The 25,108-nt window shown below is 43.7% G+C and overlaps 1 protein-coding gene across 1 annotated transcript in view; it reads left to right on the top strand.

Annotated features, from left to right (window-relative positions):
• CEBPZ (CCAAT enhancer binding protein zeta) overlaps positions 1-25,108 on the top strand; it is a 259,115-nt gene that overhangs the window by 192,786 nt on the left and 41,221 nt on the right. The window contains exon 10 of the mRNA XM_073627558.1: positions 12,530-12,630. Coding sequence (XP_073483659.1) covers positions 12,530-12,630 — 101 coding nt within the window. The remainder of the gene's footprint in view (positions 1-12,529; positions 12,631-25,108) is intronic.

Below are 25,108 nucleotides of genomic sequence, written 5' to 3'. Positions count from 1 at the left end.
CAAGTAAACAGACATCGTCACCGTCCTCATGTTCTTAGCTCCATCGACTGCCTCTCCTGAGCACAGCCACTTGGTTTTTATTCATGGACAATAAAAGGAAATGACAAACAGGAAGTCATGGCCCCAACAGCCAATCGCTTCCTCTGTGCAAAATGACATCACAGGAAATGACCACATGGGAAATAACACTAAAGGAGAGGGCATCCACAGGAGTGGGAGGGAGAAGTGCACATGTCTCATCCACTTGAGGCATTTACACTGCCCTCCGCCCAGCCACCACCACCATCTTGGTCAGCATGGAGCCCACTCAATACTGCTCAGAGTAACCAGTATCTAGTAAGATCATGCTACTTGTTTTTACATATACGGTACAAGTATACCAACAAGGCGGATATCAATGTCCTCTTATAAAAACAGATATGTATCCAAAAGGGATAGCGTAGCCACAACAGAGATATAATATGTTTCTTTCGTTATGCGGACTTCGCTTCTCTAATGTGCGTACACATTTGAAGGCAAGAAGACCAGCGCATTGCACTTGATACTTACAAACCGGCAGACGCCCGCACACACTCAGAACACGTCTCCTAGCCCATGAGGTTTTCATACTGATGGTTTTACTGCTGGTCCCGATTCAACCCAGGTGCGCTCTGCTAGAGCACTCCTTGGTTAAATCAGACAAAGGGAAACAGATGACAATCTATAAAACACACATAATAACATTTCCACAACAGGCCCTCCTCTTTGTCATATGCTCCCATGTGTCCCTCTGTGATTATTGATCTTCTTAATCAGTCCTTAAGTCCATAAAAAGAAAGAACACCGCTTGACTTGTAGACTCTCTTTTTCAGGCGGGATGACTTAGAGGAGGACATGAAGGGCGGTCGGTCTGGGATCCTCTGTGTTTTGTACGTGGGTTGGGCTTTGGGGCGTGTCATCTGCTCGGGCTCTGTTCACTCGTCCAATCAGGCAACCGTAGCGCCTCATCACGACATATAGAAGGAATAGAAACAAAAACAACATGAGTATATATACCCCTACTTCCTTCAACCATTATCTGCTGAAAAATAAAAAATAAAATCCCCAAAGATTCCCAGACCCTTAGAAGGATTCCGACCTTCACTTGCTATAGCTCTGGTTTTGCCATACCGGGATCTTACTGTAGACATGGAGTTGGCACTACTGACACACAATCTGCCAAATCACCCCACTGCCAGACTTCATGCTTCCTTTCCAGAGACAATGAATGGTCTTTTGCGAGCTTTGTTTTGTTATTTTATTGGGGGGGGTACAACTTGGATAGGGGTATGGGATGCCCACAAAATTAATCATTGCCATCATATTTACAGAATTCAATATACTTTGAACAAAGTTAGAGCCTGAAGATTGAATGTGCATATTTGACTAGGTATAAATCTTCTCCTGCAGCTCCCTGCAGACTGTTACTCCCTCTGCATCTCCATGCAGACTGTTGCTCCCTGCATCACCATGCAGACTACCGTTCCTAAGAGTTCTCCATTCATCACCGTGTGAGGGACAGAAACATTACTTTTGACCGTGTAAAAGCAATGGTCTTAGATCTCTTCACCTTCTGCCCAAACTTGCTTCCTCCTGCACATTCTTGTAGTTGCTAATTAAAGAATGACACATCTTCTATTTGGTTCTATGAACTCACTCTGAATAAGCCCCTCTACTGGCTCTGGTGACTCCCTGCTACTAGGCCTGAGGCCTGCAGAACCTCTCCCCGGAAGCCTAGTAGGTTAAAGTCTATCTTCTAAGAAATAGACTACTGATCCCAGTCAGTCCAACTTGCAAACCATGTGCCAGCCGGCCGCACTGATTTGACACACATCCCCACAGTCTCCTCTCTGATCCAGGACTCTTCACCATCCACCCTGTGCATGATACAGACTCTGCTAATGACCGTGTAGAAGCAGAGTACCCTTACAGAATCCCTGGCACCTCCAGCCATCCACTGTGGTAACACTCACCGACCTTCCAGCCATGAGTCCTTGATGAGGAACTTGTCCGGACCATGCGTTCTGACAGCTTCTCCTACCCCTCTGCTCCAGGAGTTCCCTGCCACCGACCGTGTGGTGACAGTGACATTGCCAATGACCGTGTAGAGGCAATGTTCCCTCACAGTTCTCCCCGGGCCTCCTCCTGCGATTGCTAGACAGCCGCAGGAGGGTGTGCTCCTGCAGCTGTCTAGCACTCCATTCCTCACGTCACCCAGTCGACTACTCCTCCCCAGCAGCATGTCGCCTCAGCATATATAGGAGGCCCACCCCCTGCCAACACCAGTTAGGGATTGGTCAGGGCTCCCACATGTGCTGCCTGCCACTCCAGCTCTAGGCCCAGCCTTCTCTTCCAGAACATTCTCCCTGGAAACAGGGGAGGCGCCTCAGCACTGAAACACAGGTGGTCACACCCACTTCTACTCTGACCACTCCCAGCCCCCAGATCAAAACAGACAGGCCTAGCTTGCAGCATAAGCCTGCCTAAATGTGCCTGTGCTGAACAAACCCTAGTACCATAATCCTCACTAGCACCTACCTTCTGGTAGAGGGTGCTACATAACCTTATCCATATGGGCCTGAACTTTGTCACTAGTATCCCCGATCCAGGTACAACAATCCTTACCTAGGAATTCACAGAAATCCCCCATCGATGCCAACAGATAATCATGGGCCATCTTTTAATAGAAGGGTCTTGATCTGCCTTTATTCATGTGGGATCTTCCTTGTGGCTTCAACAGTTTAATTGAACATCCCATCCACAATGGATGAGAAATTGTTCAATCGTTTCATAAGCTCAAGCCCCCACCATGTACAAGCAAGAAACCATGCCCAGACCTGGTCGGGGTTGGTGAACAATTCCCTTCTAGTTGTCCCTGCCATTCTTGCCTTCTCTCGCCATTAGATCCTCACGATCGGCCGCGGCATAAGATGCTGGGACGAGTTACACCAACGTGCATGAACCTCTTGCATTAGGGGGAATTACATTATAAGCTGTAGACCCGCATAATTACCAAACTAAAGTTGAAGCACACTTGTGAGCTACCTTGTTGTCCCGACACCCAAATTGGCAAGAACCAAAGATATTGTTAAAACTATCATTAATTTTACCCTCTAGAAATGTATTGTTGTGTTCTTTTGACAAGTCTGTTTTGGACTTTTTAGTAGTTTGTCAAAACTCCTCATACCAATATGAACATCATATATAGCATGTACCGCTGTCATCGCTGGGGTACTAAAGCTCGGTGGAGATTCAGAGTAGACCCAGCAATTGGTCCTGTTCGCTTTCTTAGCTAGTTGAAGAATACATAATAAGTTGAGATGCTCTTCATCGTTACCCTTGCCAAAATATACTAAACTGAAAAATATAAATAAACAAAGATACTCGTCATTCTTTGGTGTGGTTGAGCAGCTTCTTGCAGTGGCTGGCGTGGATCCAGTTGTCTCGTCCATCAAGCTTCTTTACAACGACCCAGTCACCTGGTTGGAATGAATGTAAACCGTTTATTGTGTCAGGGTCCAGAAGGGACTCATGAACCCTATGGTGGACCTTTTCAAGTTCATGTTACAGTGACTGCGCCTACCCCATCAGCTGAGAATGTCGACAGCTGCTGAGGAAAGTTACAACCCTGTTTTTGGTTGACCTCCAAACAGACCTAACTCAATGACTGGGGTCACTGCATAACCTGTGTGTGGCTTACCATCTGGGGTGTAATACCTGGAACCCTTAACAAAAAGTTTCTTAGCATCTGGGATGGGATCCTCCTTCACCGGACTGCTGCTTGCTGATTCAAATTCCATCAAAGAAAGACAGTCATGGAATATGTGATCCCACTAGGTCACAAACTTGGCTAGAATTAGAGCGGTTAGTATTATTGGTTTGAAAATTGTCATTCTCAGCATTATCCCCCCATTTTCTTCCTCGTTACAAACTGGAGGAAAAGACACAGGGTTTAGAATGGTACAGAAAAAAAAACAATTAAACAGCCCGTGATACTTTTACCTTTTTTTAAGCGTGTGTATTTATGCATGTGTACAGCTATCTACATACACTTTCGACTCCTTGGACCTGAAAAGATACTTATAAACAAGTTGTTACTCTATCCTTCATCTTTAACGTACAAAGAATGGTAAACAATACAACATTTGTGTGCATTGGAAAATTGTCACTGACATTCCCCAAAACCGACAACAACGAAACCCTCTGTAACTCTTACTTTCATATTCCTACAAAAATACAACAGCCGCGACACGTAGGAGGGCTGTCGCGGTAGGTTCTAACATATTCATGTTACTACATACAAAACAATGAAAAGACTAAGACATGAGACAAACATTTAGATCAGGGGTCTCAAACTGGTGGCCCTCCAGCTGTTGCAAAACTACAAGTCCCATGAGGCATTGCAAGGCTGAGAGTTACAAGCATGACTCCCACAGAGGCATGATGGGACTTGTAGTTTTGCAACAGCTGGAGGGCCACCAGTTTGAGACCCCTGATTTAGATACAAACGTGAGGGAGATATTTTATAATAGAAACAACCAGACGGAATACTGCCTTCACTCTTTTAGCAATATAAAAAAATACAATGGGAAGAACATGAGAGCAGCTCCAAATCTTGCATGGGCCAGCCACACAAAGTTCAAAAACAGGCATGAGAATTTTAATCACACAAGTGTGTACTACACATCCATCAACTCACTCATCAGTACAGATTTCTGAAGCCACAGCCGATCTACTTCCAAGGTATTTTTATTCTGGGGTCTTGTACCTCCAGAAAAGGAATACACCTTACTGTACCTTCTGACCATATATGCCAATCTTTAAGGGATTTAATTGCCTTTTCCCCAAAACTAGACTTCATGTACTGTTCAACCGTCTGACTGTGGGAAGCCTCGCATTCCTTCCCTTGCACGGACTGCTCATGATTCGAATCGGCTTATCGTCTTACCCCTGCGTCCAGGAAAACCCTTGCACCCATTTAGGCGAGCACCACCTGGTTCCTTCTTTTTCGGTGGATTGACGGACTACAACCACTATCTGTCCAGTCCTCCAACTGGAAACCCTAACTCTATTAACTTTATTTATTATTATTTATATATTTATTATTTATATATTTATTATTTAGCTCTATGGCTTGTTGTCCCAACACTTTTGGCACAGAACTACAGAGTACCACTCTTTTACACTGCAATACCCGTAATAACAACCAACTATTAACTATGCCAAACGATTAGTCAACAAGCACAGATCACCCCCTGAATTATATCTCTACCCCTCACAGTGTATGCATACACAAGCACATTGTGTTTTACAACCGTACACTGTGTCACCAGACTAAACTGCATAGAACACTTATGCCCGCTTTCTCTACAGAACAGTGTGCCTTCTCTCTGTACCTAGATGTTACAACAATAACGTGGACGCCTCCTGTTTCTTCTCTACCCAAAACTGTATTGCAGTATAAAGCTTCACAAAACAACTGGAATTACATTTAAAAATCAAAATGATTTTCATCATCCTTCCAAACACAAGTCCCTTTGTGTCAACATGCTTGTTTCAAAAGACCCCAAGCTCCTCCCACCAGCTTCCTGTTGATACATCACATCTTTCAAAGAACTTCCTGTTGTCTGCTCAGCTCTAAAAACCCATCTAACTAGTTTATTTACATATCAATGGACAGGAAGAGGGAGGGGGAGGGAAAGTTTGGAATAGCTTCATCTTCCCTGAACTTAATATTATGTCTATCAAGACAAAAAAATCTATGGCTAACATCATATAGGAGACTTCAACAATTCTAAAAACCTTTTGTCTAGGAAAGGGTGGAATAAACCCCCCATATTGCAAATAGGAGGAAATCTTCCTCGACTCCCATTTTCCCTGGGCAGTCAGACCACTGAAACTCCTGCAAAAAGATAACTCAAACCTCACTAAACGCTGAAACCTGGCCCAAAAGCAGTGCAGTTCCACCCAAAACACCGCAGACACGAAATGGCAGTTGCAACAAACGAAAATCAAGCCTGGTCCTTTACGTGATAAAAATGAACCCTCATGATGACATCTCTGGGTATGTTGTCAGGGAAGTATGAGGATTTGGGCAGGCAGTGGATCCTGTTGAAAATTATTTCAGAGTTTGGAATAGATGGTAGGACAGCCCGGATTAAATCGGAGGCAAATTGGTTCAGTTGGGCATTCAGGATGGATTCAGGAACACCTCTGAGCTTAACATTTTTCCACCTGGAGCGGTCTTCAATGTCTGCGACTTTGGCTTTAAGCTGTTCCATCGCATTATCCTGCTCATTGTGTGCATCTGTGAGAGTGTTATGGGAATGGTAAATTATCCTATTTTTTTGTTCAATATTGTCCACTCTCCCTCCTAATTCCTGTATATCTGATTTTAAGTTTTTCACGCAGTCCATTAAATCAGCATGCAGGGAGGCTCTCAGGGAAATCAGCATGTCTTTTAGGTTCAATCAGAAACAGGCTAGTTTGTGCCAGAGAAGGAGGTGTCAGCTAATTCTCTTGTGTGGTGTTAGTGGTGCTACAGTTATGGCTCACCTTTATGGGGGATGTACCAGCTGACAGCTGTGGTTTGCTCTTTGCTGGGCTATGTGTCATAGGAGTAGACACCGCTGGAGATCGTGTTTGTGAAGCCTTAGGAGCTCCGGTCTGTGGAGTCTGGGGATCCACCGCCAGTGCCATTTTGTGCATGTGGCCGGTTAGAGAGGAGGAAGAAATGTGACAGCTTGATTTAGCCGTGTCTTTCCTTCTGGCCATCTCCGTGGGTGTAGGGGACATTGAGGAAGCCTACAGCAGTGATTGGAGCTTTGTGGATCGCCTCTGATCCCCAGTGTGGTGGAGGAGCTGCTCGCTCAGACGTCCATCTAAAACCGCACCCCCCAACCCCCCCCCCCCCCTGCGGGCACAATTTTGAAGCATGGCATGTTGGATATCAATTTACTCAGCGTAACATCATCTTTCACAATGTAGAACAAAATTGGGCTAACTTTACTGTTATTTTTTTAATTAAAAAAAATGTATTTTTTTCCCCCAAAAATTTGGCAAATACGGTGACTTAAAGTTTTGCAATGACCGCCATTTTATTCTCTAGGGTGTCTAAAAGAAAAAAAATATATAATAGTTTGGCGGTTCTAAGTAATTTTCTAGCAAAAAAAAAAATGGTTTTAACTTGTAAACAGTTGTCAAAAATAGGCCTGGTCCTTAAATGGTTAACCACTTGCCCAATGGTCACTTGTATCCCCTTCCAATTTTCAGCTTTTAGCACACTCACATTTTGAGTTACTCAGTCATGCAGCACTGTACCAATATGACATTTTTGTTCTTTTTTTTTTTTTACACAAATAGAGATTTATTTTGGTGGTTTTTAATCGCCACTGGGTTTTTACTTTTTGCGCTATAAATTTAAAAAAGACCGAAAATGTTGTTTGTTTATAAAATTAGTAATTTTTCTTTACAAATTTTGGCCAAAAATTATACTGCTATCTAGTAAAAGTAATCCAAATAAGTATGTATAATTTGGTCTTTGTGAAAGTTAAGGCTCATACACACGGTACAATTGTTGGCAGGGGATTGTCTCTTGACAGACTGTTGTCCTAAAATCTTACCGTTGGTACGCTCCTTTTGATAATTGTTGTCCAGCTTTCCGCAAACAAATGTTGGATGACAGGCTAGTAAATTTTCGGCGGACAACGGTTTGACATCAGACTTTCTGTACACAAATCCATCACACAAAAGTCAAAAGTACAAACGCGCATAACCCACTTTGTTTGGGCTAGTAAGCCCCCACGGTTGGCACAAACAATACTCCGACTTCCAAAATTGAAAGGTGGCATAGCCCTCCCAGACGCCATTCTCTACCACACAGCTTGTCACCTAACCCGTATTGTGGACTGGTGCAGACACGGGACCCTAAAACAATGGGTACAAATAGAAAACTCCATGGCGGGGATCCACTTGGACCTACTGCCCTGGTGCCAGCAGCCTTTCCTGAAACAGGTATTATCCCACCCTACGGTGGGGGTGACAATCTGGACTGCTCGGAAAGTGTTCCAAGACCTGTCTATCGCACCACTCCCTTCTCTCACCCCGATAGTGGGCACCCCGGCTCTCACTCCGGGACTTAGGAACCCTAGATTTCAAGATCTGAAATTAACTGAGAGATCACAGGCTAGACATTTTCTCATTGACGGACAATGGAAAAACAGACAACAAATCATGGACGGCCTGGCATTGAGGGGACTCTCTTTCTGGCAGAAGGTTCAGCTGTCCCATTACATTAGCTCATTACCCGCACCAGACACATTCGGGAGGCAACTATCTCCCTTGGAACTGCTCTGCCTGGACCAGTCACCACTGAGGCACGCGATCTCTCTAACATACCAACTACTGGTGTCCCTACAACCGGACGCTAGACCTCCTTATATTGACCGGTGGGAGCGCGATCTGGGACTAAAATTCACAGAAAAGCAGGTCGAGCAGATCATCCTTTTTTCTCACAAAACTTCCATATGTGCAAGACACCAAGAAGCGGGATACAAGGTGATGTCTTGTTGGTATTACACGCCAGTAAAGATTCACAAGATGTTCCCCCAGAGCACAGACCTGTGTTGGAGATATGAGGAGGAGGTTGGAACACTCCTTCATGTTTTCTGGTCAGGCCGGCTGATACAGCCCTTTTGGACAGAGGTGCTCCGCATCGTCCAGAAGTTCACGGATCATGTGTTACCGAACTCCCCCGAGTTCTTCCTTTTGCACCATCACGAGATCCCAAGCAAAAGCTACAGGAAATCTATATTGCCATTCTTTCTCACGGCAGCGAAAGGCTGCTTCCCATTGTATTGGAAGCAGACCCAGCCTCTGTTTGTGGCTGCCTGATTGAAAAGAGTAGCGGACATACACGCAATGGAGGATTTGGTGGCCACGTAAAAAGGCCTAAATGAGAAATTCTCCAAAAAATGTTTTTTTCTGGCACAAATTAATTTACTCTGAGGAATGCGGACAGCTAGTAAACGGACCCCCTTGAAGGGGGATAAGTGCAAAACTCCCCAGTTGGACTGGATGTGACTGGACAGGAGTATTAACCCCCCCACACACACTTTTTTTTTTATTTTATTTTATTTCTTCGTCACCCCCCCCCCCATTCCCCTATTTCTCTCCCTAACCTTCCGCATCCCCCCCCCCTTTTTTGTTTTTTGCTCATACTTTCTTTTCTTCATCTCTACCTTTTTCTTACCTTTTCAGCACCCTATTTTTTCTGTTTCTACGCGATGTTAGTACATCGGATATTGACAATGATGGGTCGGTGAGAACCGGCTCCAATCCCTCGCCTACTCCCTTAAAAAAAACGGCACATGCCGGTAAAAAAAAAGGGGTCATGCGAGGATCGGAGGACTCCTATTCCTTAGACACACATCCTGCCTTTATCCCACTAGGAGATTTCACATAAAGTGCTCTCATGATTATGTAAATATCTGTATAGAGATGTACAGCTTGAACATTTCACTGTGATTCACCCTGTTGTGTTTTCTGTAATCCCGCACATTCCTCCTTCTTAAATAAAGAATTTACAAAAAAAAAAAAAGTACAAACACGTATGCTCGGAATCAGTGCTCACCAAACACAAAATTAGCAGAAGGGACCCAAAGGACGGCGCTCAAGAGCTGAAATTCCTCGTAGTACGTCACTACGTTTGTGTTTGTGGTACGACAATTGTGTACCGTTAGAATGCAAGACAATATCCTGGCACACGCCCTTTTGACAAAAATCAGACGCTCGGTTGGCCAACAATCATACCAAATGTATGAGGCTTTAGAGTCTACAAGCTATTGTGGCAATCATTGAAAATTGATAACACCTGATGTACTGACGTCTCATTTCTTGAGACTCGATCAAGTCGGGACAGTACAAATACCCCCCGAAATGACCCCTTTTTGGAAAGTAGACATTTCAAGGTATTTAGTAAGAGAGGCATGATGAGTTTTTTGAAGTTGTAATTTTTTTCCCCACAATTCTTTGCAAAATTAAGATTTTTTTTTTTTTCACAAAATTGTCATATTACCAAGTTATTTGTCACACGCTGTATAGGCATACTTGCAACTACACCCCAAAACACATTCTGCTAATTCTCGTGCATATGGCAATACCACATGTGTGAGACTTTTACACAGCCTGGCCACATACAAAGACCCAACATGCAAGTAGCATCTCCAGGCGTTCTAGGAGCATAAATTATACAAGTAATTTCCTGATAGCCTATCACACTTTTAAAGGGCCCTGGAGCACCAGGACAATGAAAACGCCCACAAAATGACCCCCTTTTCGAAAAGCAAACACCTATTCTATGAGGCATTATGAGTCTTTTGAAAATGTAATTTTTTTCCACAAGTTTTTGAAAAATGTGGAAAGAAAATAAAAACGCTTATATTTTGTTTGTTGTCCATTTATAAGATATTTCTAAGACCCAGCATCCCGGGGGCACCGTCAGGTGCTCTAGGGACATAAGACAAATCTGACTACCTATTACACTTTTGTGAGGCACTGACGTGGCACGGATGAGCACTGACTTGGCCAGATGGGCATGGACGAGGCACAGATGGGCATGGGCCAGTCATGAATGAGGCACAGATGGGCATGAATGAGGCACATATGGGCACGAACGAGGCATGAATGAGGCACTGATGGGGCATGTATGAGGCATGGGTGAGTACTGCTGCAGTCCCCCTCCTCGCATGCTGTACTGATCGGTGTGTACAACATGCAAGTAGAGGAAAGAGCTGAACCCCGGACATGCACCTGTTAGCAAGTGATCCCTCCGTCATTGGACAAGAGCGATCACGTTGTAAAGGACCACTGTCATTGGCCCTTTACTCCGATCCATGATGTGCTGGGCCGGAGGACCCGACTGTCACAGACATTCCCAGGTGCGGGCCCCAGTACGCCCTACCAGAACTAGCCGACCGCGCTGTAGCTGTCATTCAGCTATGGCCCGGTTGGCAAGTGGTTAAAAACACGTGTGAATTCTCCAATTTAAAAAAAAAAAATGAAAATTTCTAGCTAATACTGCATTATTGTGTGTCAAATGCAAGCTTAAAGTGCTTGTAAACCCTCACATATACCCAGTGAAGTGAATAGCCTCAGATGATACAGAGATTAAACAAATCCTTATATATATTTTTATTTTTTTTTATTTCTATATCTGCAGTCTTCCCCACTTTACACCCTTTCAAAAGTGTAGATTGTGTTTAAAAATCTGTGTTAATTTTGGCAGCAAATTTTGAATTAAAGTGAATGTAAACCCTCACATATACCCAGTGAAGTGAACAGCCTCAGATGATACACAGAGATGAAACAAATCTCCCTACAAAAGTTTTACATGCATGTTCGCTGTCTTCATCTGTATATATCCTTTAGAAAGTGCTCTTCCTGTTAAAGTTTTTCTCTTCCTGGTTACCTCTGAGAGGGGATTATTGGCATACAGCCAAGACAGCTGATTGGAGGAAAAGCACAAACACCCCCTCTCCTCATAGGCAAAGGAAGAAAGGAATGTGCAGAGCTCTGCTCTTAGATGGCAAGCTCACTGCTAATCTTTTTATAGCAACCTCCCATGACACACACTTCTATTTCCCGTCTCGGAGAACGTGTGAGAAGCTGATAACAGGGCTACGGAGCAAGAGACAGCTATGGGACATAGTGCTTTGGAGAGAGATAAGAAAGCACTACAGATATGTGTCCAGCTCAAATTTTATGAATCAGTTTACATCCACTTTAAGTTTTAGTCTTATTCTTTTGACTAGAATGCTATTTAAGTTATAGTCGTATTTTAGTCATCTGAATTGTTTTTAGGGTCGAAACAACTAATCGATTATGAAAATAGCTGTCAGCTATTTTCATAAACGATTGATCGGCCAGCCCATTAGTTGGCCTGAATACAGAATGCATTGTTTTTTTTACATATCAGGAAATACAGTGCAGCACACATATAGCTCAGTGCACCATCCATACATGTCAGTAAGTGCCTGAGAACTAAATGTTTTTTTTTTATTTTTTATTACTTTTTTTAAAATTTTTCTTACAAGTTTTTTATTTTTTACATACAGTGAACAGAGCAATACAGTGTTACCACAGTAACACTGTACTACTCTGTGAAGGTGATCAAGATTTTTCACGGTTGGTGACAGATTGTGCTAGAGCATGGCCCATGGCGCAATCCTGGGAGGACGTCTTAAGACGTGCTCCTAGAACGGTGCTCCTGCCCAACCGTAATTTTTTAATAGGCTGGGCAGGAAGAGGTTAAAGATTCACACACAAACGCACCCCCAAGCCTCCATTCATCATGTCCCTAAACAAGCACACTTTTGGTATTAATTAGCACTACTATAATTACTTTTTATTGCTAACTAATGCAGTTTCATTTGAAACTTACTTAAGCATATGTGTTAAAATTAATTTGAACGTGTATGCAAATCACTTGCTTTGCTCTTCGTCTGAATTGCAGATACTTTAAAAAGTTGTCCACAGACAAACAGAGGCATAAACGGAATGAAGATGAGGAGAGTTTAGAAGATGTAGATGATGATGAGTTTGAGAAAATTCTTGGTAAGATAATGTTGGAGCCTTGCACGTTTGTCATATTATCCAGCATAAAGTATAATCGCAAAATAATATATTGTGTTAAGTTGTGATGATTTCTAAAAGTTATATATGCAGCAGTTGAAGTTGTGTTTTTTTTTTTTTTTTTTTTTTTTTTTTTAGAATAGATTAAATTCTACGTGACCATATTCCTCTGCAATAATGGGTATTGCAGAGGAATTTGATATGGACAAATTTATCTCTCACCATGATCAATAGAATTTCTTTTTTTATTGGTTGAACTAGATTGACTTGTGTCTTTTTTCAACCTGACTAACAATGTAACCAATAGAAGCGAGGCTTTGTTCTGATGGATAAACAGTGGAGTAAGTCCTCCTTCAAGGGAGTAAATATGCAATGGGGGGTACAGTCTCTAGATAGACACTGCTACGGTCCCATACTACTACCTCTCTGATAGCAACAAAAAGAATGCTCACCAGACTTACTCTGGGATGGAAATTTAGGAGCACCCAGTGCAAAAATTCAGATCACTCAGAGGTGTTTAAAATTGTCAGGATTAACCAACTGTGAGGCCCTGTTCAAACCTGAGTATTTTTCAGCTTGTAAAATGCTCAGCTCTGAAGCTCCAAAATGCCCAACAAGCAAAATCATAGTCATTTCAATGGCCCCTGTTCACATATGAGCCTTCTGTCACCTGAATCAAAATGCCTGAAGCTCAAAAAAGTAACCAAGTTTCTCTTTGGCAGGTTAGAAGTGTTTTTGGCCCCATAGACCTCAAAAGAAATGTCTGACCTGAGCAGAAAAACACTCAAATAGAAGCTCTAAACCCCTAATTTCCTCTCCCTCTCCTACCCTATTGCTTTCTATTAGCTAAACAAAAACACCTGAAGCTGTAAAATGCTTGTAATACGCTTCTAAAAAGCTGTAAAAAAGCTTAAAAAAAATGCCAGTAAATCGATACACTCAGGTGTGAATGCAGCCAAAGGCGGTTTACTACCTCTTTAACCAAAATTAAAATGAAAGGAGCAGGGCATTAAACAGAATAAGCTCTTTTTGAAGTGTATTCGTTAACTTAAAAACTTCAGTTGAACTTTAGTTAGGGAAGTGATATGTTCTCTAACAAGCACATAGAAAAGACAGACACATAGAGGTTGATTTGCTAAAACTGAAGAGTGCAAAATCTGGTGCAGCTCTGCATAGAAACCAATCGGCTTCCAGGTTTTTTTTATCTGGTCTCCCACAGTACACAGAATATGGAAATGCAATTATTTTAGTAAATATAAACTGCTAAATACCATTTCTCATCAGCAGTATATAGCAGTCTTATGACTTATATCGGTGTCTGGTTAAAGCTTGTAGGAGGAGTTTCTTAATTCTCCTTTGACTGTCCTATAAGGCTGCATGACCTCTGACCCACTGTGTGGACAGTGCTGATCGGCCCTGTGCTGATCACATGCACCCTCCCAAAACAACAAAAACCCCCAAAACACCTCTCTTGCAATACACACCAAACTGATCACGTGCAGAATACCTCCAAGGCTCCATACTATCAGCAGATGGATTGGGAACACTAGACGAAAGGGAAGATCGGAGAAAACGGGATCAAAAATCTTTTTTACATAACACAGAGGATTAACCCCTTAGGTTCCACAGTGAGTATAACAAGCGTGCTTTACTGCATATACAGACTGATTTTAATATTGTGCGTTTAGTAACACTTGAACTATATTTAGAAGCTCCTTGGCTGCCATGCACAGCTTGGTAACCAAGCTCATTCAGTTAAGCTTTTACCAAAAAAATAGAAGAATAGTGCCCCATTTGTTGGTGTCAGTGGCAAGAATTATGCCCCCATTGTTGCTGTCAGTAGGAAGAATAATGCACCATGGACCGCATGAAGGCACGCATCGTGCTGCAGTTTGGAGATGACTGTTCTAAGGTGGTGAACCGCTTTTACCTTACAGAGAAATCATTTGCTTCACTAATTTATTTAGCTTTGGATTCTTCAATGAACTCACTGTCTTCTAATTTAACAGTAGACGTAGTGCATCTGGATCAGTGCTACCTTGGTAAAACTTTGTGGGGACAGCCTGTAATGTTCCTTCAAACAATGGATTCTGCTTGGGTGCTCACCTCAGCACTTGTGCAGTGCTTGTAATTAACCGCAGGATACTTTATCGTACATTATGGGACACAGAGCCTAAGTAATTACTTAATGGGTTATGGACCACCATCAGGTGTTGACACTGGTATACCCAATACAGGAAGTTCACTCCCCTATATAACCCCTCCTCCTTCCAGGAGTACCTCAGTTTTTTCGCCAGTGTCTAAGGTGTTGGTCACGAGTGAAGATGTGCTCTAAGGAGCTCCAGGAGGGATCCGTGCTGGATTTAAATAACTTCCACACAGTGGATCCATCCAAGCCACTGAGGCCACAGGATGGTACCCGGGCCTCGCATAGAAGAGCGAGGTTTTGCCTCTAACACCTCTTTGAGGGGTGGACCTTAGGAACCAGGACTCTTTTTGGTCTTGCTACATTACCTAAAGTTGTCCTGAGGGGTGCTATACAGGTCCAAAGGAGTGGAACCCCTATTAAGGGACCCGGTCTTTGAAGGTTTACTAAACGCTGCCCGCCGTGATAGGTGAAGTTTGGATCTGTCTGTTTTCAGCAGTATCCTGCAGCGAGGAAAAGGAAAGAAGAGAAAAGCTTAGGAACTGCAAAGTCCACCTATGCCTTTTCTTCCATATGAAACATTGTAATGCCTTAAAATCTCCTCTAGAGGGAGTAAAGATACACATACCTTTTTCAGTAGCTTTGTGTCCAGCTACAACAGCTTGTGTCGCAGGAGGGGGTTAATTATTATTCCTCTCCCCCCAATTGGGGAAACTAAGGGGCTGGGGGTACAGTACTTAGGATGTATTGTACCTTGTGGCACTGTACATAACATCTGTCTAAGTGGACACAAAATTCTATTGAGCAGTGTTACATGATTATTTGGCAAAGTGTGACAGCGCTAAGGCTGATTCACACTTATAAGTAAGCCTCAACTGCTAATAAAATCCACCGCCCGCCCCTCCGGAGGGGAGCAGGGCGTTTTTTTTTTTTATACATAATAACATTTTTTATGTTTACCTGCCTTTAAAACATTGTTCCTAATGCAAGGAAGCCAGCTTCTCCCATGTAACGAGACCTGCCCGAGATGCCAGATGGCGGCTGCAGCCTCCTCTCCTTCGGGTCAGTATCACAGACCCGAATGCCGTTCACGCGCGGGCTAAGGTTCAGTTTTAAAAAGAGGAGGAGGGCGGGTCAATGGAAGGGGCGTGTCCTAAGGCAGTATGCGCCTCGTGCGGGACTCTGCGTCCACGTGGAATACACGGCACACAGGCTGGGATGCCAATCAGGCTAACACCTGAGAAATCTCTTAAGCAGACGCTCTTATGACAAAATGTCTCTATCAGAGTAGCTGAAGTGAAGAGTCTGCCACACAGGACACAGGAGCTCTGGGGCATGTGAGGGGTGTAATACAGGCATTTCCAGTACAGGAAAATACATTGTTGTTTTAGCATCATTAGAGTGCCTCTGCTTTTGTGCTTAGCACTATGGCTTCCAAAGTTACCACAAAGGCACCAAAAGTTCCACCCCCAGGCGCTGGGAACTCCAGTCATGCCTCCACACTGTCATCCTCTCCGGAGATACCAGATATTGCAAGCAAGGATGAGTCTTTGGAACCGATTTGTGGTGCAACTGCTTCTCACACTTCAGCCCCTGTATACGTGACTGAAGATGCATTTTCCTCTGCCCTGCAGCGCCTAGAAAAAAGATTAGCGGCTTTAATCGCATCCTCTATCCAAGTGGATAGGAAGCGGGCTAGATCCCCCTCCCCCACTTCAAACCCTTTACCAAGGGAACAATGGGGACAGGGTAAGGTATTACCCTCTGGCGATCAAGAGTAAAAACAAGCCTATTATTCCCCTGCGGAGGAAACAACAGTTGATGATTCAGCTTCACAATCCGAGGTACAAATCCTTACGGAAATGGTTCGTTCCACTTTCATGCTACCCCTAACAGTTAGCTGAAAGTCCGGTTTCTTCCTTAGGCTCTTTAAAACCTTTACAGCCTTTTCATGCATTTCTGGTCCATGGATTACTAGAAAAGCTTATTTATGCTGATTGGGATCATCCGGATGAGCATTTTTCTCCCTCCAAAGTGATTCTCCGTTCTTTAATCCATGGAGGAGAAATTCACCAAAAAGTGGAAGGTTCCAGCAGTCGACGCTGCGATTTTCAGTGTGAATAAAAGTTTAACTTGTCCAGTAGACAATGCACAAATGCTTAAAGATCCAACAGATAAAAAGTTGGAATTCCAGTTAAAATCCTCTTTTTTCCTTGGCAGGGACCGTTACTCAGCCTGCAGTCGCAGCAATAGGCATCTGTCAGTCCCTAAAGGACCAGTTCACAGAGGCTCTAAAAGAGCTCCCTGCACAACAGGCCCGTGAGTTGGCCGAACTACCAAAGGCTTTTATATTTTGCCATAGACACTATGAAGGACTCTATTCACCAGGCATCCCACCTTGCGCTTGTTCTAGTACACATGCGTAGGACCCTTTGGTTAAAAAAAATTGGTCAGCCGAAGCTCCTTGCAAAAAGCTTCTGACTAGTTTCCTCTTTCATGGGGAGCAACTATTTGGCGATAATTTGGATAAATACATCCAAACGATTTCTAGTGGGAAGAGTACTCTATTACCGGTCAAAAGAAAGTATAAACGTCCTTCATTTAAACTCTTTTTCTCCTGAGCCAGGGGCATCCGCCTCTAGGCAGTAGCGATGGCCTCCGCCGTCACTCTAGAGGAAAACCTCAGGGTCAGACCCAGACTCAAAAGAAAACCTGGAGCCGGAAATCTGCAAAGCACAATACTAAGAGGCATCCCCCCTCACCAGTGTGGGGGGAAGACTTCTGCATTACTCAGAAGGGAAATACAGGACAGATGGGTCCTCTCCACGGTCCAGAGATCCAGGGAATACGCAACCTCTGTTTCAAGCATCAGACCGAATATTGGCTCAGGGGGTGAACATACAGATCCCCACAGAAGAGCAAGGGTTGGGGTTTTATTCAAACCTGGTACCAAAACCAAATGGGGATGTCAGACCCATTCTAGATCTAAGGAATATAAATCAGTTCCTGAAAATCTGCTCCTTTCGCATGGAGTCAATCAGGTCAGTAGTTTCTATCCTACAAGGAAGAGAACTTCTGGTGTCCATCGACATCAGGGATGCATATCTGCTTGTCCCTATATTTCCCGTTCACCAAAAGTTTCTGCATTTCGAAGTAGAACAGCAGCACTTTCAGTTTATAGCCTTGCCCTTCAGGCCAGCTACAGCACCCCAGGTGTTCATGAAGGTACTAGCCCCACCTCTAGCCAGGTTAAGGGCACAGGGCATAACAGCCTTGGTGTACCTAGACGATCTATTGCTAATAGACCAGTCAGTGGCTCGCTTGGAGCAAAGTGTACGCATTAAAACCAGTTACCTGGAAAGTCTGGGTTGGATTCTCAACCTAGAGAAGTCTTCCTTAAAACCGCTAAGAAAGCTGGAGTTTTTGGGCCCTGATCATAGACACAGCCCAGAGAAAGGTGTTCTTGCCTCCGGCAAAGATCAGCTCCATACGAGAGCTGATGCCAATGGTCAGGTTGAAAAGAAATCCCTCAATTTGCCTTTGCATGAGGTTGGTAGGAAAGATGGTGGCTTCATTCGAAGCAGTCCCCTATGCCCAGTTCCAGTCGAGACTGTTGCAAAACAGTATCCTGTCCGCTTGGAACAAAATGATCAAAGCTATGGACTTGCCAATGCGGCTGTCCCCAAGAGTGTCCCAAAGCCTCAGTTGGTGGTTACTAACCCAGAATCTACTGAAAGGAAAATCCTTCAGACCAATTATCTGGGAAGTAGTAACGACAGATGCCAGCCTTTCAGGTTGGGGAGCAGTACTAGAGAAAACAACTGTCCAGGGACAGTGGTCAAAAACTGAAAGAGCCTTGCCCATCAACATCCTAGAGATTCGGGCAGTGTGTCTGGCTCTGAAAGCCTGAACTTCCAGATTAAGGGATTGTCCTGTCAGGATCCAATCCGACAATGCCATGGCTGTGGCCTATATCAATCACCAAGGGGGCACCAAGAGTCTCTCAGCGCAGAGAGAGGTGAACCATATTCTAACTTGGGCAGAATTGAATGTTCCGTGCCTATCGGCAGTCTTCATTCCGGGAGTAGAGAATTGGCAGGCGGACTTCTTAAGTTGCCAGCAGTTATTCCCGGGGGAATGGTCTCTTCACCCCCCCCGACATTTTTCGGGCCACTTGCCAAAGATGGGGGACTCCGGATGTAGATCTTCTAGCGTCCAGATTCAACATGAAGTTAGTCAACTTTGTGTCCAGGACAAGGAATCCACTCGCATGCGGAACAGATGCGCTGGTAATCCCCCCCTATTCAGTTGCTGCCGCTACTTCTTTGCAGGATCAAGCTGGAAAGAAAGCCGGTAATTCTGGTAGCACTGGCATGACTCAGAAGGTCATGGTACACAGAAATTGTAAAGATGGCAGTGGAGGATCCATGGTCCTTCTCACTAAGGCCAGACCTGCTCTCACAGGGGCCAATATTCCATCCTACTTTATGAACGCTAAATTTAACGGCCTGGCCATTGAAACCCACATTCTGAAGAAACGTGGGCTTTCCGGGTCAGTTATCTCTACTTTGATTAGTGCAAGGAAGCCAGCGTCCAGAGCTATATATTATAGTGACTGGAAGGCTTATGTTTCCTGGTGCGAATCCAAGGATTGGAGATATATCATAGGCAGAATTCTTGCCTTTCTACAATCAGGCGTAGAGATGAAGTTGGCCTTGAGTACTATTAAGGGCCAAGTCTCAGCCTTATCCATTTTATTTCAAAGACCACTTGCTACGCATTCTTTAGTCTGGGGTTTTATGCAAGGGGTGATGCGGATTAATCTACCAGTTAAATCAACTTGGGACTTGAACTTAGTTTTGTCTGTGTTACAAAAACATCCATTTGACCCGATACAGCATATTCCCTTAGTCCTTCTGACAAGGAAGCTGGTATTTTTGGTTGCTATATCCTCAGCAAGAAGGGTTTCGGAATTGGCTGCTCTTTCTTGTAAAGAGCCATTTTTTTATTATTCATGAGGACAGAGTGGTGTTATGCCCTCATCCAGGCTTTTTGCCAAAAGTGGTTTCAGGTTTTCACCTGAACCAAAATATTGTCCTGCCATCGTTTTTTCCAAAACCGTGTTCCAGGGAAGAAAAGTCGCTACATTGTCTTGATGTGGTGAGAGCAGTGAAAACCTATTTAAAGGCAACTGCTCAGATTCGTAAGACTGATGTCTTATTTATTCTGCCAGAGGATCCTAAGAAAGGACAGGTGGCGTAGAAATCCACTGTCGCTAAGTGGATTCGACAAGTGATATTCAAACTTATGATTTAAAGGGTAAGATTCCCCCATTTTAAGTTAAGGCGCACTCTAACAGGTCGGTTAGTGCTTCTTGGGCAGTGCGTCACCAGGCCTCCATGGCTCAGATCTGCAAGGCCGCAACTTGGTCTTCAGTACATACATTCACAAAAATTTATCAGGTGAATGTAAGGAGGTATGAGGATATTGCCTTCGGGCGCAGTGTGCTGCAAGCAGCAGTATAAGTCCTCAGGTCTGGGTGTGCCCTACGGGTTGTCTCTCCCTCCCCTCAACAGCATTGCTATGGGACATCCTATTAAGTTATTACTTAGGCTCTGTGGCTCTATGATGCACAATAAAGAAAATAGGATTTTTATAACAGCTTACCTGTAAAATCCTTTTCTTGGAGTACATCATGGGACACAGAGGTCCCTCCCCTCTTTTATGGGGTTTAAGTATATTGCTTTGCTACAAAAACTGAGGTACTCCTAGAAGGAGGAGGGGTTATATAGGGGAGTGAACTTCCTGTATTGGGTATACCAGTGTCAACACCTGAAGGTGGCCCATAACCCATTAAGTTATTACTTAGGCGCTGTGTCCCATGATGTACTCCAAGAAAAGGATTTTACTGGTAAGCTGTTATAAAAAATCCTATTATACTGGTCCTGGGCCGTGGTCCATCACTTTGGAACCCAGACCCTGAACACTCCTCTAGGGGTTTGGTGGGCGAAACCTGGACCCTGAACAGGTAAGACATATTTATCTTGTAGTGGACCAGTACTGAAGCTTCACTTTTTACAGGTTTCCAAAATAGAGTGTGGTCTACATTAAAACTATAAGGGAACTGGGAATTGTGTTTAAAATGCATTCACTGATGGTTGATGAGTAAGGTGTTCTATCACACCATAGGCTGCATTATTACCACCACTTCTGCCTAGTTCTCCTTTATAAGATAATATGGCACTTCCCGTCTCACTTTTGCCATGAGAACTTCACTATGGGGTCATCAAAACATGGGCTGTTGCATACTCCTTCACAGACACGTCTCACTCTGTCTCAGACATGCTATTTGACCAAGGTAGATTTTGTATGCGACCATGCCAGACTTCCTCTGACAATCAACTTAATACAGCTATTACTGTCCAGAGCACACAAGCGTCAGTCTTTCTCCACCCCTGCTTTCTCTGCAAGAATCAGAAAGTGAAATGCCTCTTCTATATGACAAAGACGTTAAAAGAATGAAGAGGGACCCCTGAGGCAGTGTTAAAGGAGACTGCAGAAGATTTTTCACTCCCAGCCTCTCATACACCTAATGTAATGACTTCACACAACATGTTTGCTAATGTAGATATGCTCACTTCTACTGTGTGCAAAAGCCTAAGCACTTAATTCTCTTCCATTCTGACATGCTCCCTTGGGTACTAAGAAACCTACTAAGTATTAGACATTCCCCATTCAGGAACAAATAGAATGTGGCAATTTGGGTTAGCCCTAAAAAAAAATTCACCCTTCCAAGAATCATTGCTGAACTTTATCCAGTGGAAAAAATAGTTCACTAAAAAGTGGTGAGTTCCAGTAGTAGACCATGCCAACTCAGTCTTAAACAGACATCTTACTGTGCCTGTAGAAAATCTTCCTTCGATTCTGCTGACAGACAATTTGAGACGCCTTTAAAAGCTCTCTTTAACCTCACGTGCTCAACTATTGCTGCAATTTCTGTTTGCAAGGTATCAGCTAATTGGACTAGGGCAGTGTTGTCAAACACATTTTCATTGGGGGCTGCATCAGCATTATGGTTGGCCTCAAAGGGTCGGTTGTATCTGTAAACTATATAAATGTATATATTCTTTATCATATTAAATAATTGTCTCTGCATTTGATTACTACTGGTTTTAGTTTTTGGAGACTGCTCGGACAGGCATGGTTTTTGCCATGGTGTTCTGTCTGAGCAGTCTCAAATAAAGTTTCTTGTGGATGATACCAGCAGTGTGAGGCCCTCCTTTTCAACTGTCAACGAATTGTATTATTCTCATAATAATTATAGGTGAATGTCCAAAGCACCCCACCCCCCATCAGATGTCATGACCCCCCACCATCAGAAGTCAAGTCCTCCACCCTCCCTTACATCACAGTGCACCCTTCTTAATTTGTGCTGCTGCCTGGAAGAAGCTGGGGACACAGCTAGAAAGCAGAAACTGCAGGGTTTAGCGGAGGACCAGAGGAGGGCTGAAGTCTGCTGCCAGAGTCTGCTGAATGCTGAGACCAGGGGAGGCGGAGATGAAGAGGGTGCTGCAGCTGCACGGTGAAGTATAGGATCTGGCGGTAGAGTTTTATGTCCTCCTCTCTGCTCGAATTTTAAGATCAAAGCGGCCTCCCTCAGTGAAATTCTCTGAGGATCCTGGGCCCCATGGTAGCCTCATTTGTGGCTGTATCCCTCACCAATTCTATTCAAAGCCTCTACAACCTCACATCTTGTTGGTCTGAAACAAGCACTCTTTCTCTTGACCACCCAGAGATCCTCCTCTTGACCTCCTTATACTCCTCTCCAGCCAAGCAAGGAACTTGGCGGATTTTCAATCCAAACTTGACAATAAAAAATTTGTTTCTACCACACCCATGGAGGGTGATAACAGCCTTCCCGGTTGGGGAGGAGTATTCAACTGTTCCACAGTTGAGGGAACATGGCTACCCTAGGAAGCCAAACACCTTATCAATATCCTGGAGTTGAGCTTTGAATCACTGGGCCCCTCTTCCTTAGGGACACCCGATCAGAGTACGCCACAGTATTCACCTAATTCCTGTTCCAGGTAATTGTATTTCTACGCTGCAAATTCCGCCTCAACTGCTGCACAAAATAGAGCAAAAAAATAAAAATTTGGTTCTCATTGCACCAATCTGACCCAAGAGAACCTAGTACACAGACCAGATCCCTAGACTCTTCCAAACAAACCAGTCCTTTTTTCTCAGAGCCCTCTAATCAACTCTGCTTCTCAGTCACTGGCTTTAACAGTATGGCTGTTGAAGCCCAGGTCTTGAGGGACATGGACGTGTCTGAATCTCTTTCCCACATTGCTCAAAACCAGAAAAGCCATTTCCATAAAAATTTACAGTCGTGTCTGGAAATCCTTCTTTGTCTGATGTGAACACCCAATAAGAGGACAGTATGTGACCGGTCTAAACTACATGGCATGTTCACCAATGTCACGAGCCTGCCGGACAAGATAGGGGAACTAGAGATACTGTTGTACGAGGAGGATTTAGCTTTTGTAGGAGTTTCAGAGACTTAGTTCAACAGCTCTCATGATTGGCTGGCAACCATTCAAGGGTATTCCCTTTATTGCAGGGATAGAGAGGGTAAAAAGGGGGAGGGGTGTGCCTGTATATCAAGAATGTACAAGTGATGTGAGAGATGACATCACTAAGGGAGGAGGTGGAATCCTTATGGGTAGAGCTCCAAAGTGATGAAACTAAGGGGAAAGTAATACTGGGAGTATGCTATAGGCCCCCTAACCTGGGGGAAGAGGGAGAGACGGACCTACTATCACAATTTGGATTAGCAGCAAGGATGGGAAGTGTCATCATAATGGGGGATTTTAATTATCCAGACATAGACTGGGTGGAAGGAACCGCACATTCGTCTAAGGCTCGCCAGTTCCTAAATGTCTTGCAGGACAACTTCATGGGTCAGATGGTAGACGCACCAACTAGAAAAAAAGCGTTACTAGACCTACTGATTACCAACAATACAGACATGATCACGAATGTGGAAATAATGGGCAATTTAGTAAACAGCGATTTACAGGTCAATTAGCTTCAGTATAAATCACACAAATAGGAAACATATATACAAAGACACTGAGTTTTAAAAAAGCCAACTTCCCTAAACTACGAACTGTGCTAGAAGATATAAATTGTGATAAAACCTTAGGAACAAAACACGGAGGAGAGATGGGTTTGCTTTAAGAGCATATTAAATAAGGGCATTATCCAGTGCATCCCATTGGGAAATACATTTAAAAGAGTGAACAAAAGTTCTGGATGACTCCAATGTAAAAATGCATATAAACGTAAAGGAGAAGGCCTTCAAAAGATACAAGGTTAAGGGATCATCATCAGCATTCAGACTTTACAAAGCATGCAACAAGTAATGTAAAGGTGCAATTAGGGTGGCTAAGATAGAACACGAAAGACACATAGCGGAGGAGAGCAAAAAAAATCCCAAGAAATTCTTTAAGTATATAAACAGTAAAAAAAGGGGACAAACCATATTGGCCCCATAAAGAATGAGGAAGGAAATCTGGTTACAAAGGATGGGGAGATGGCGAAGGTATTGAATTTATTCTTCTCCTCTGTCTTCACAATTGGGGGGGGTTTCAGTAACCAAAACTGCAGTTTATACTCGTGAAACATCTCAGGAAGCACCCTCATGGCTAACAGAGGACAGAATTAGAAATAGCCTTGGAAAACTTAACATTAATAAGTCACCGGAACCTGAAGGCTTGCACCCAAGGGTCCTTAGGGGACTCAGTCAAGTAATTTCCAGACTATTGTTCCTAATTTGTACTGACAGTCTACTGACTGGAATGGTACCAGCTGATTGGAGAAAAGCCAATGCAGCACCAATATTTAAAAAGGGCCAAAATACATCCCTGGGAATTACAGACCAGTTAGCCTAACATCAATAGTATGCAAGCTCTTTGGGTAGATGATAAGGGACTATAAACAAGATTTTAGTAATGAAAACGGTATCATTAGCAGTAATCAGCATAGATTCATGAAGAATCGTTCTTGCCAAACCAATCCATTAACCTTCTATGAGGATGTGAGCTGCCATCTAGATAAAGGAAGGCTCGTAGACGTGGTGTATCTGGATTTTGCAAAAGTATTTGACACAGTTCCCCATAAACGTTTACTGTAAAAAGTAAGGTCCGTTGGCATGGACCATAGGGTGAGTACATGGATTGAAAACTGGCTACAAGGGTGACTTCAGTGGGTGGTGATAAATGGAGAGTACTCGGAATGGTCAGGGTGGAA

Source organism: Aquarana catesbeiana, linkage group LG04 (genome assembly GCF_042186555.1).
Source record: "Aquarana catesbeiana isolate 2022-GZ linkage group LG04, ASM4218655v1, whole genome shotgun sequence".
Classification (NCBI taxonomy): domain Eukaryota; kingdom Metazoa; phylum Chordata; class Amphibia; order Anura; family Ranidae; genus Aquarana; species Aquarana catesbeiana.
The sequence above is the reverse complement of the archived record's forward strand: the minus strand, read 5'-3'. Positions and strand labels throughout refer to the sequence as shown.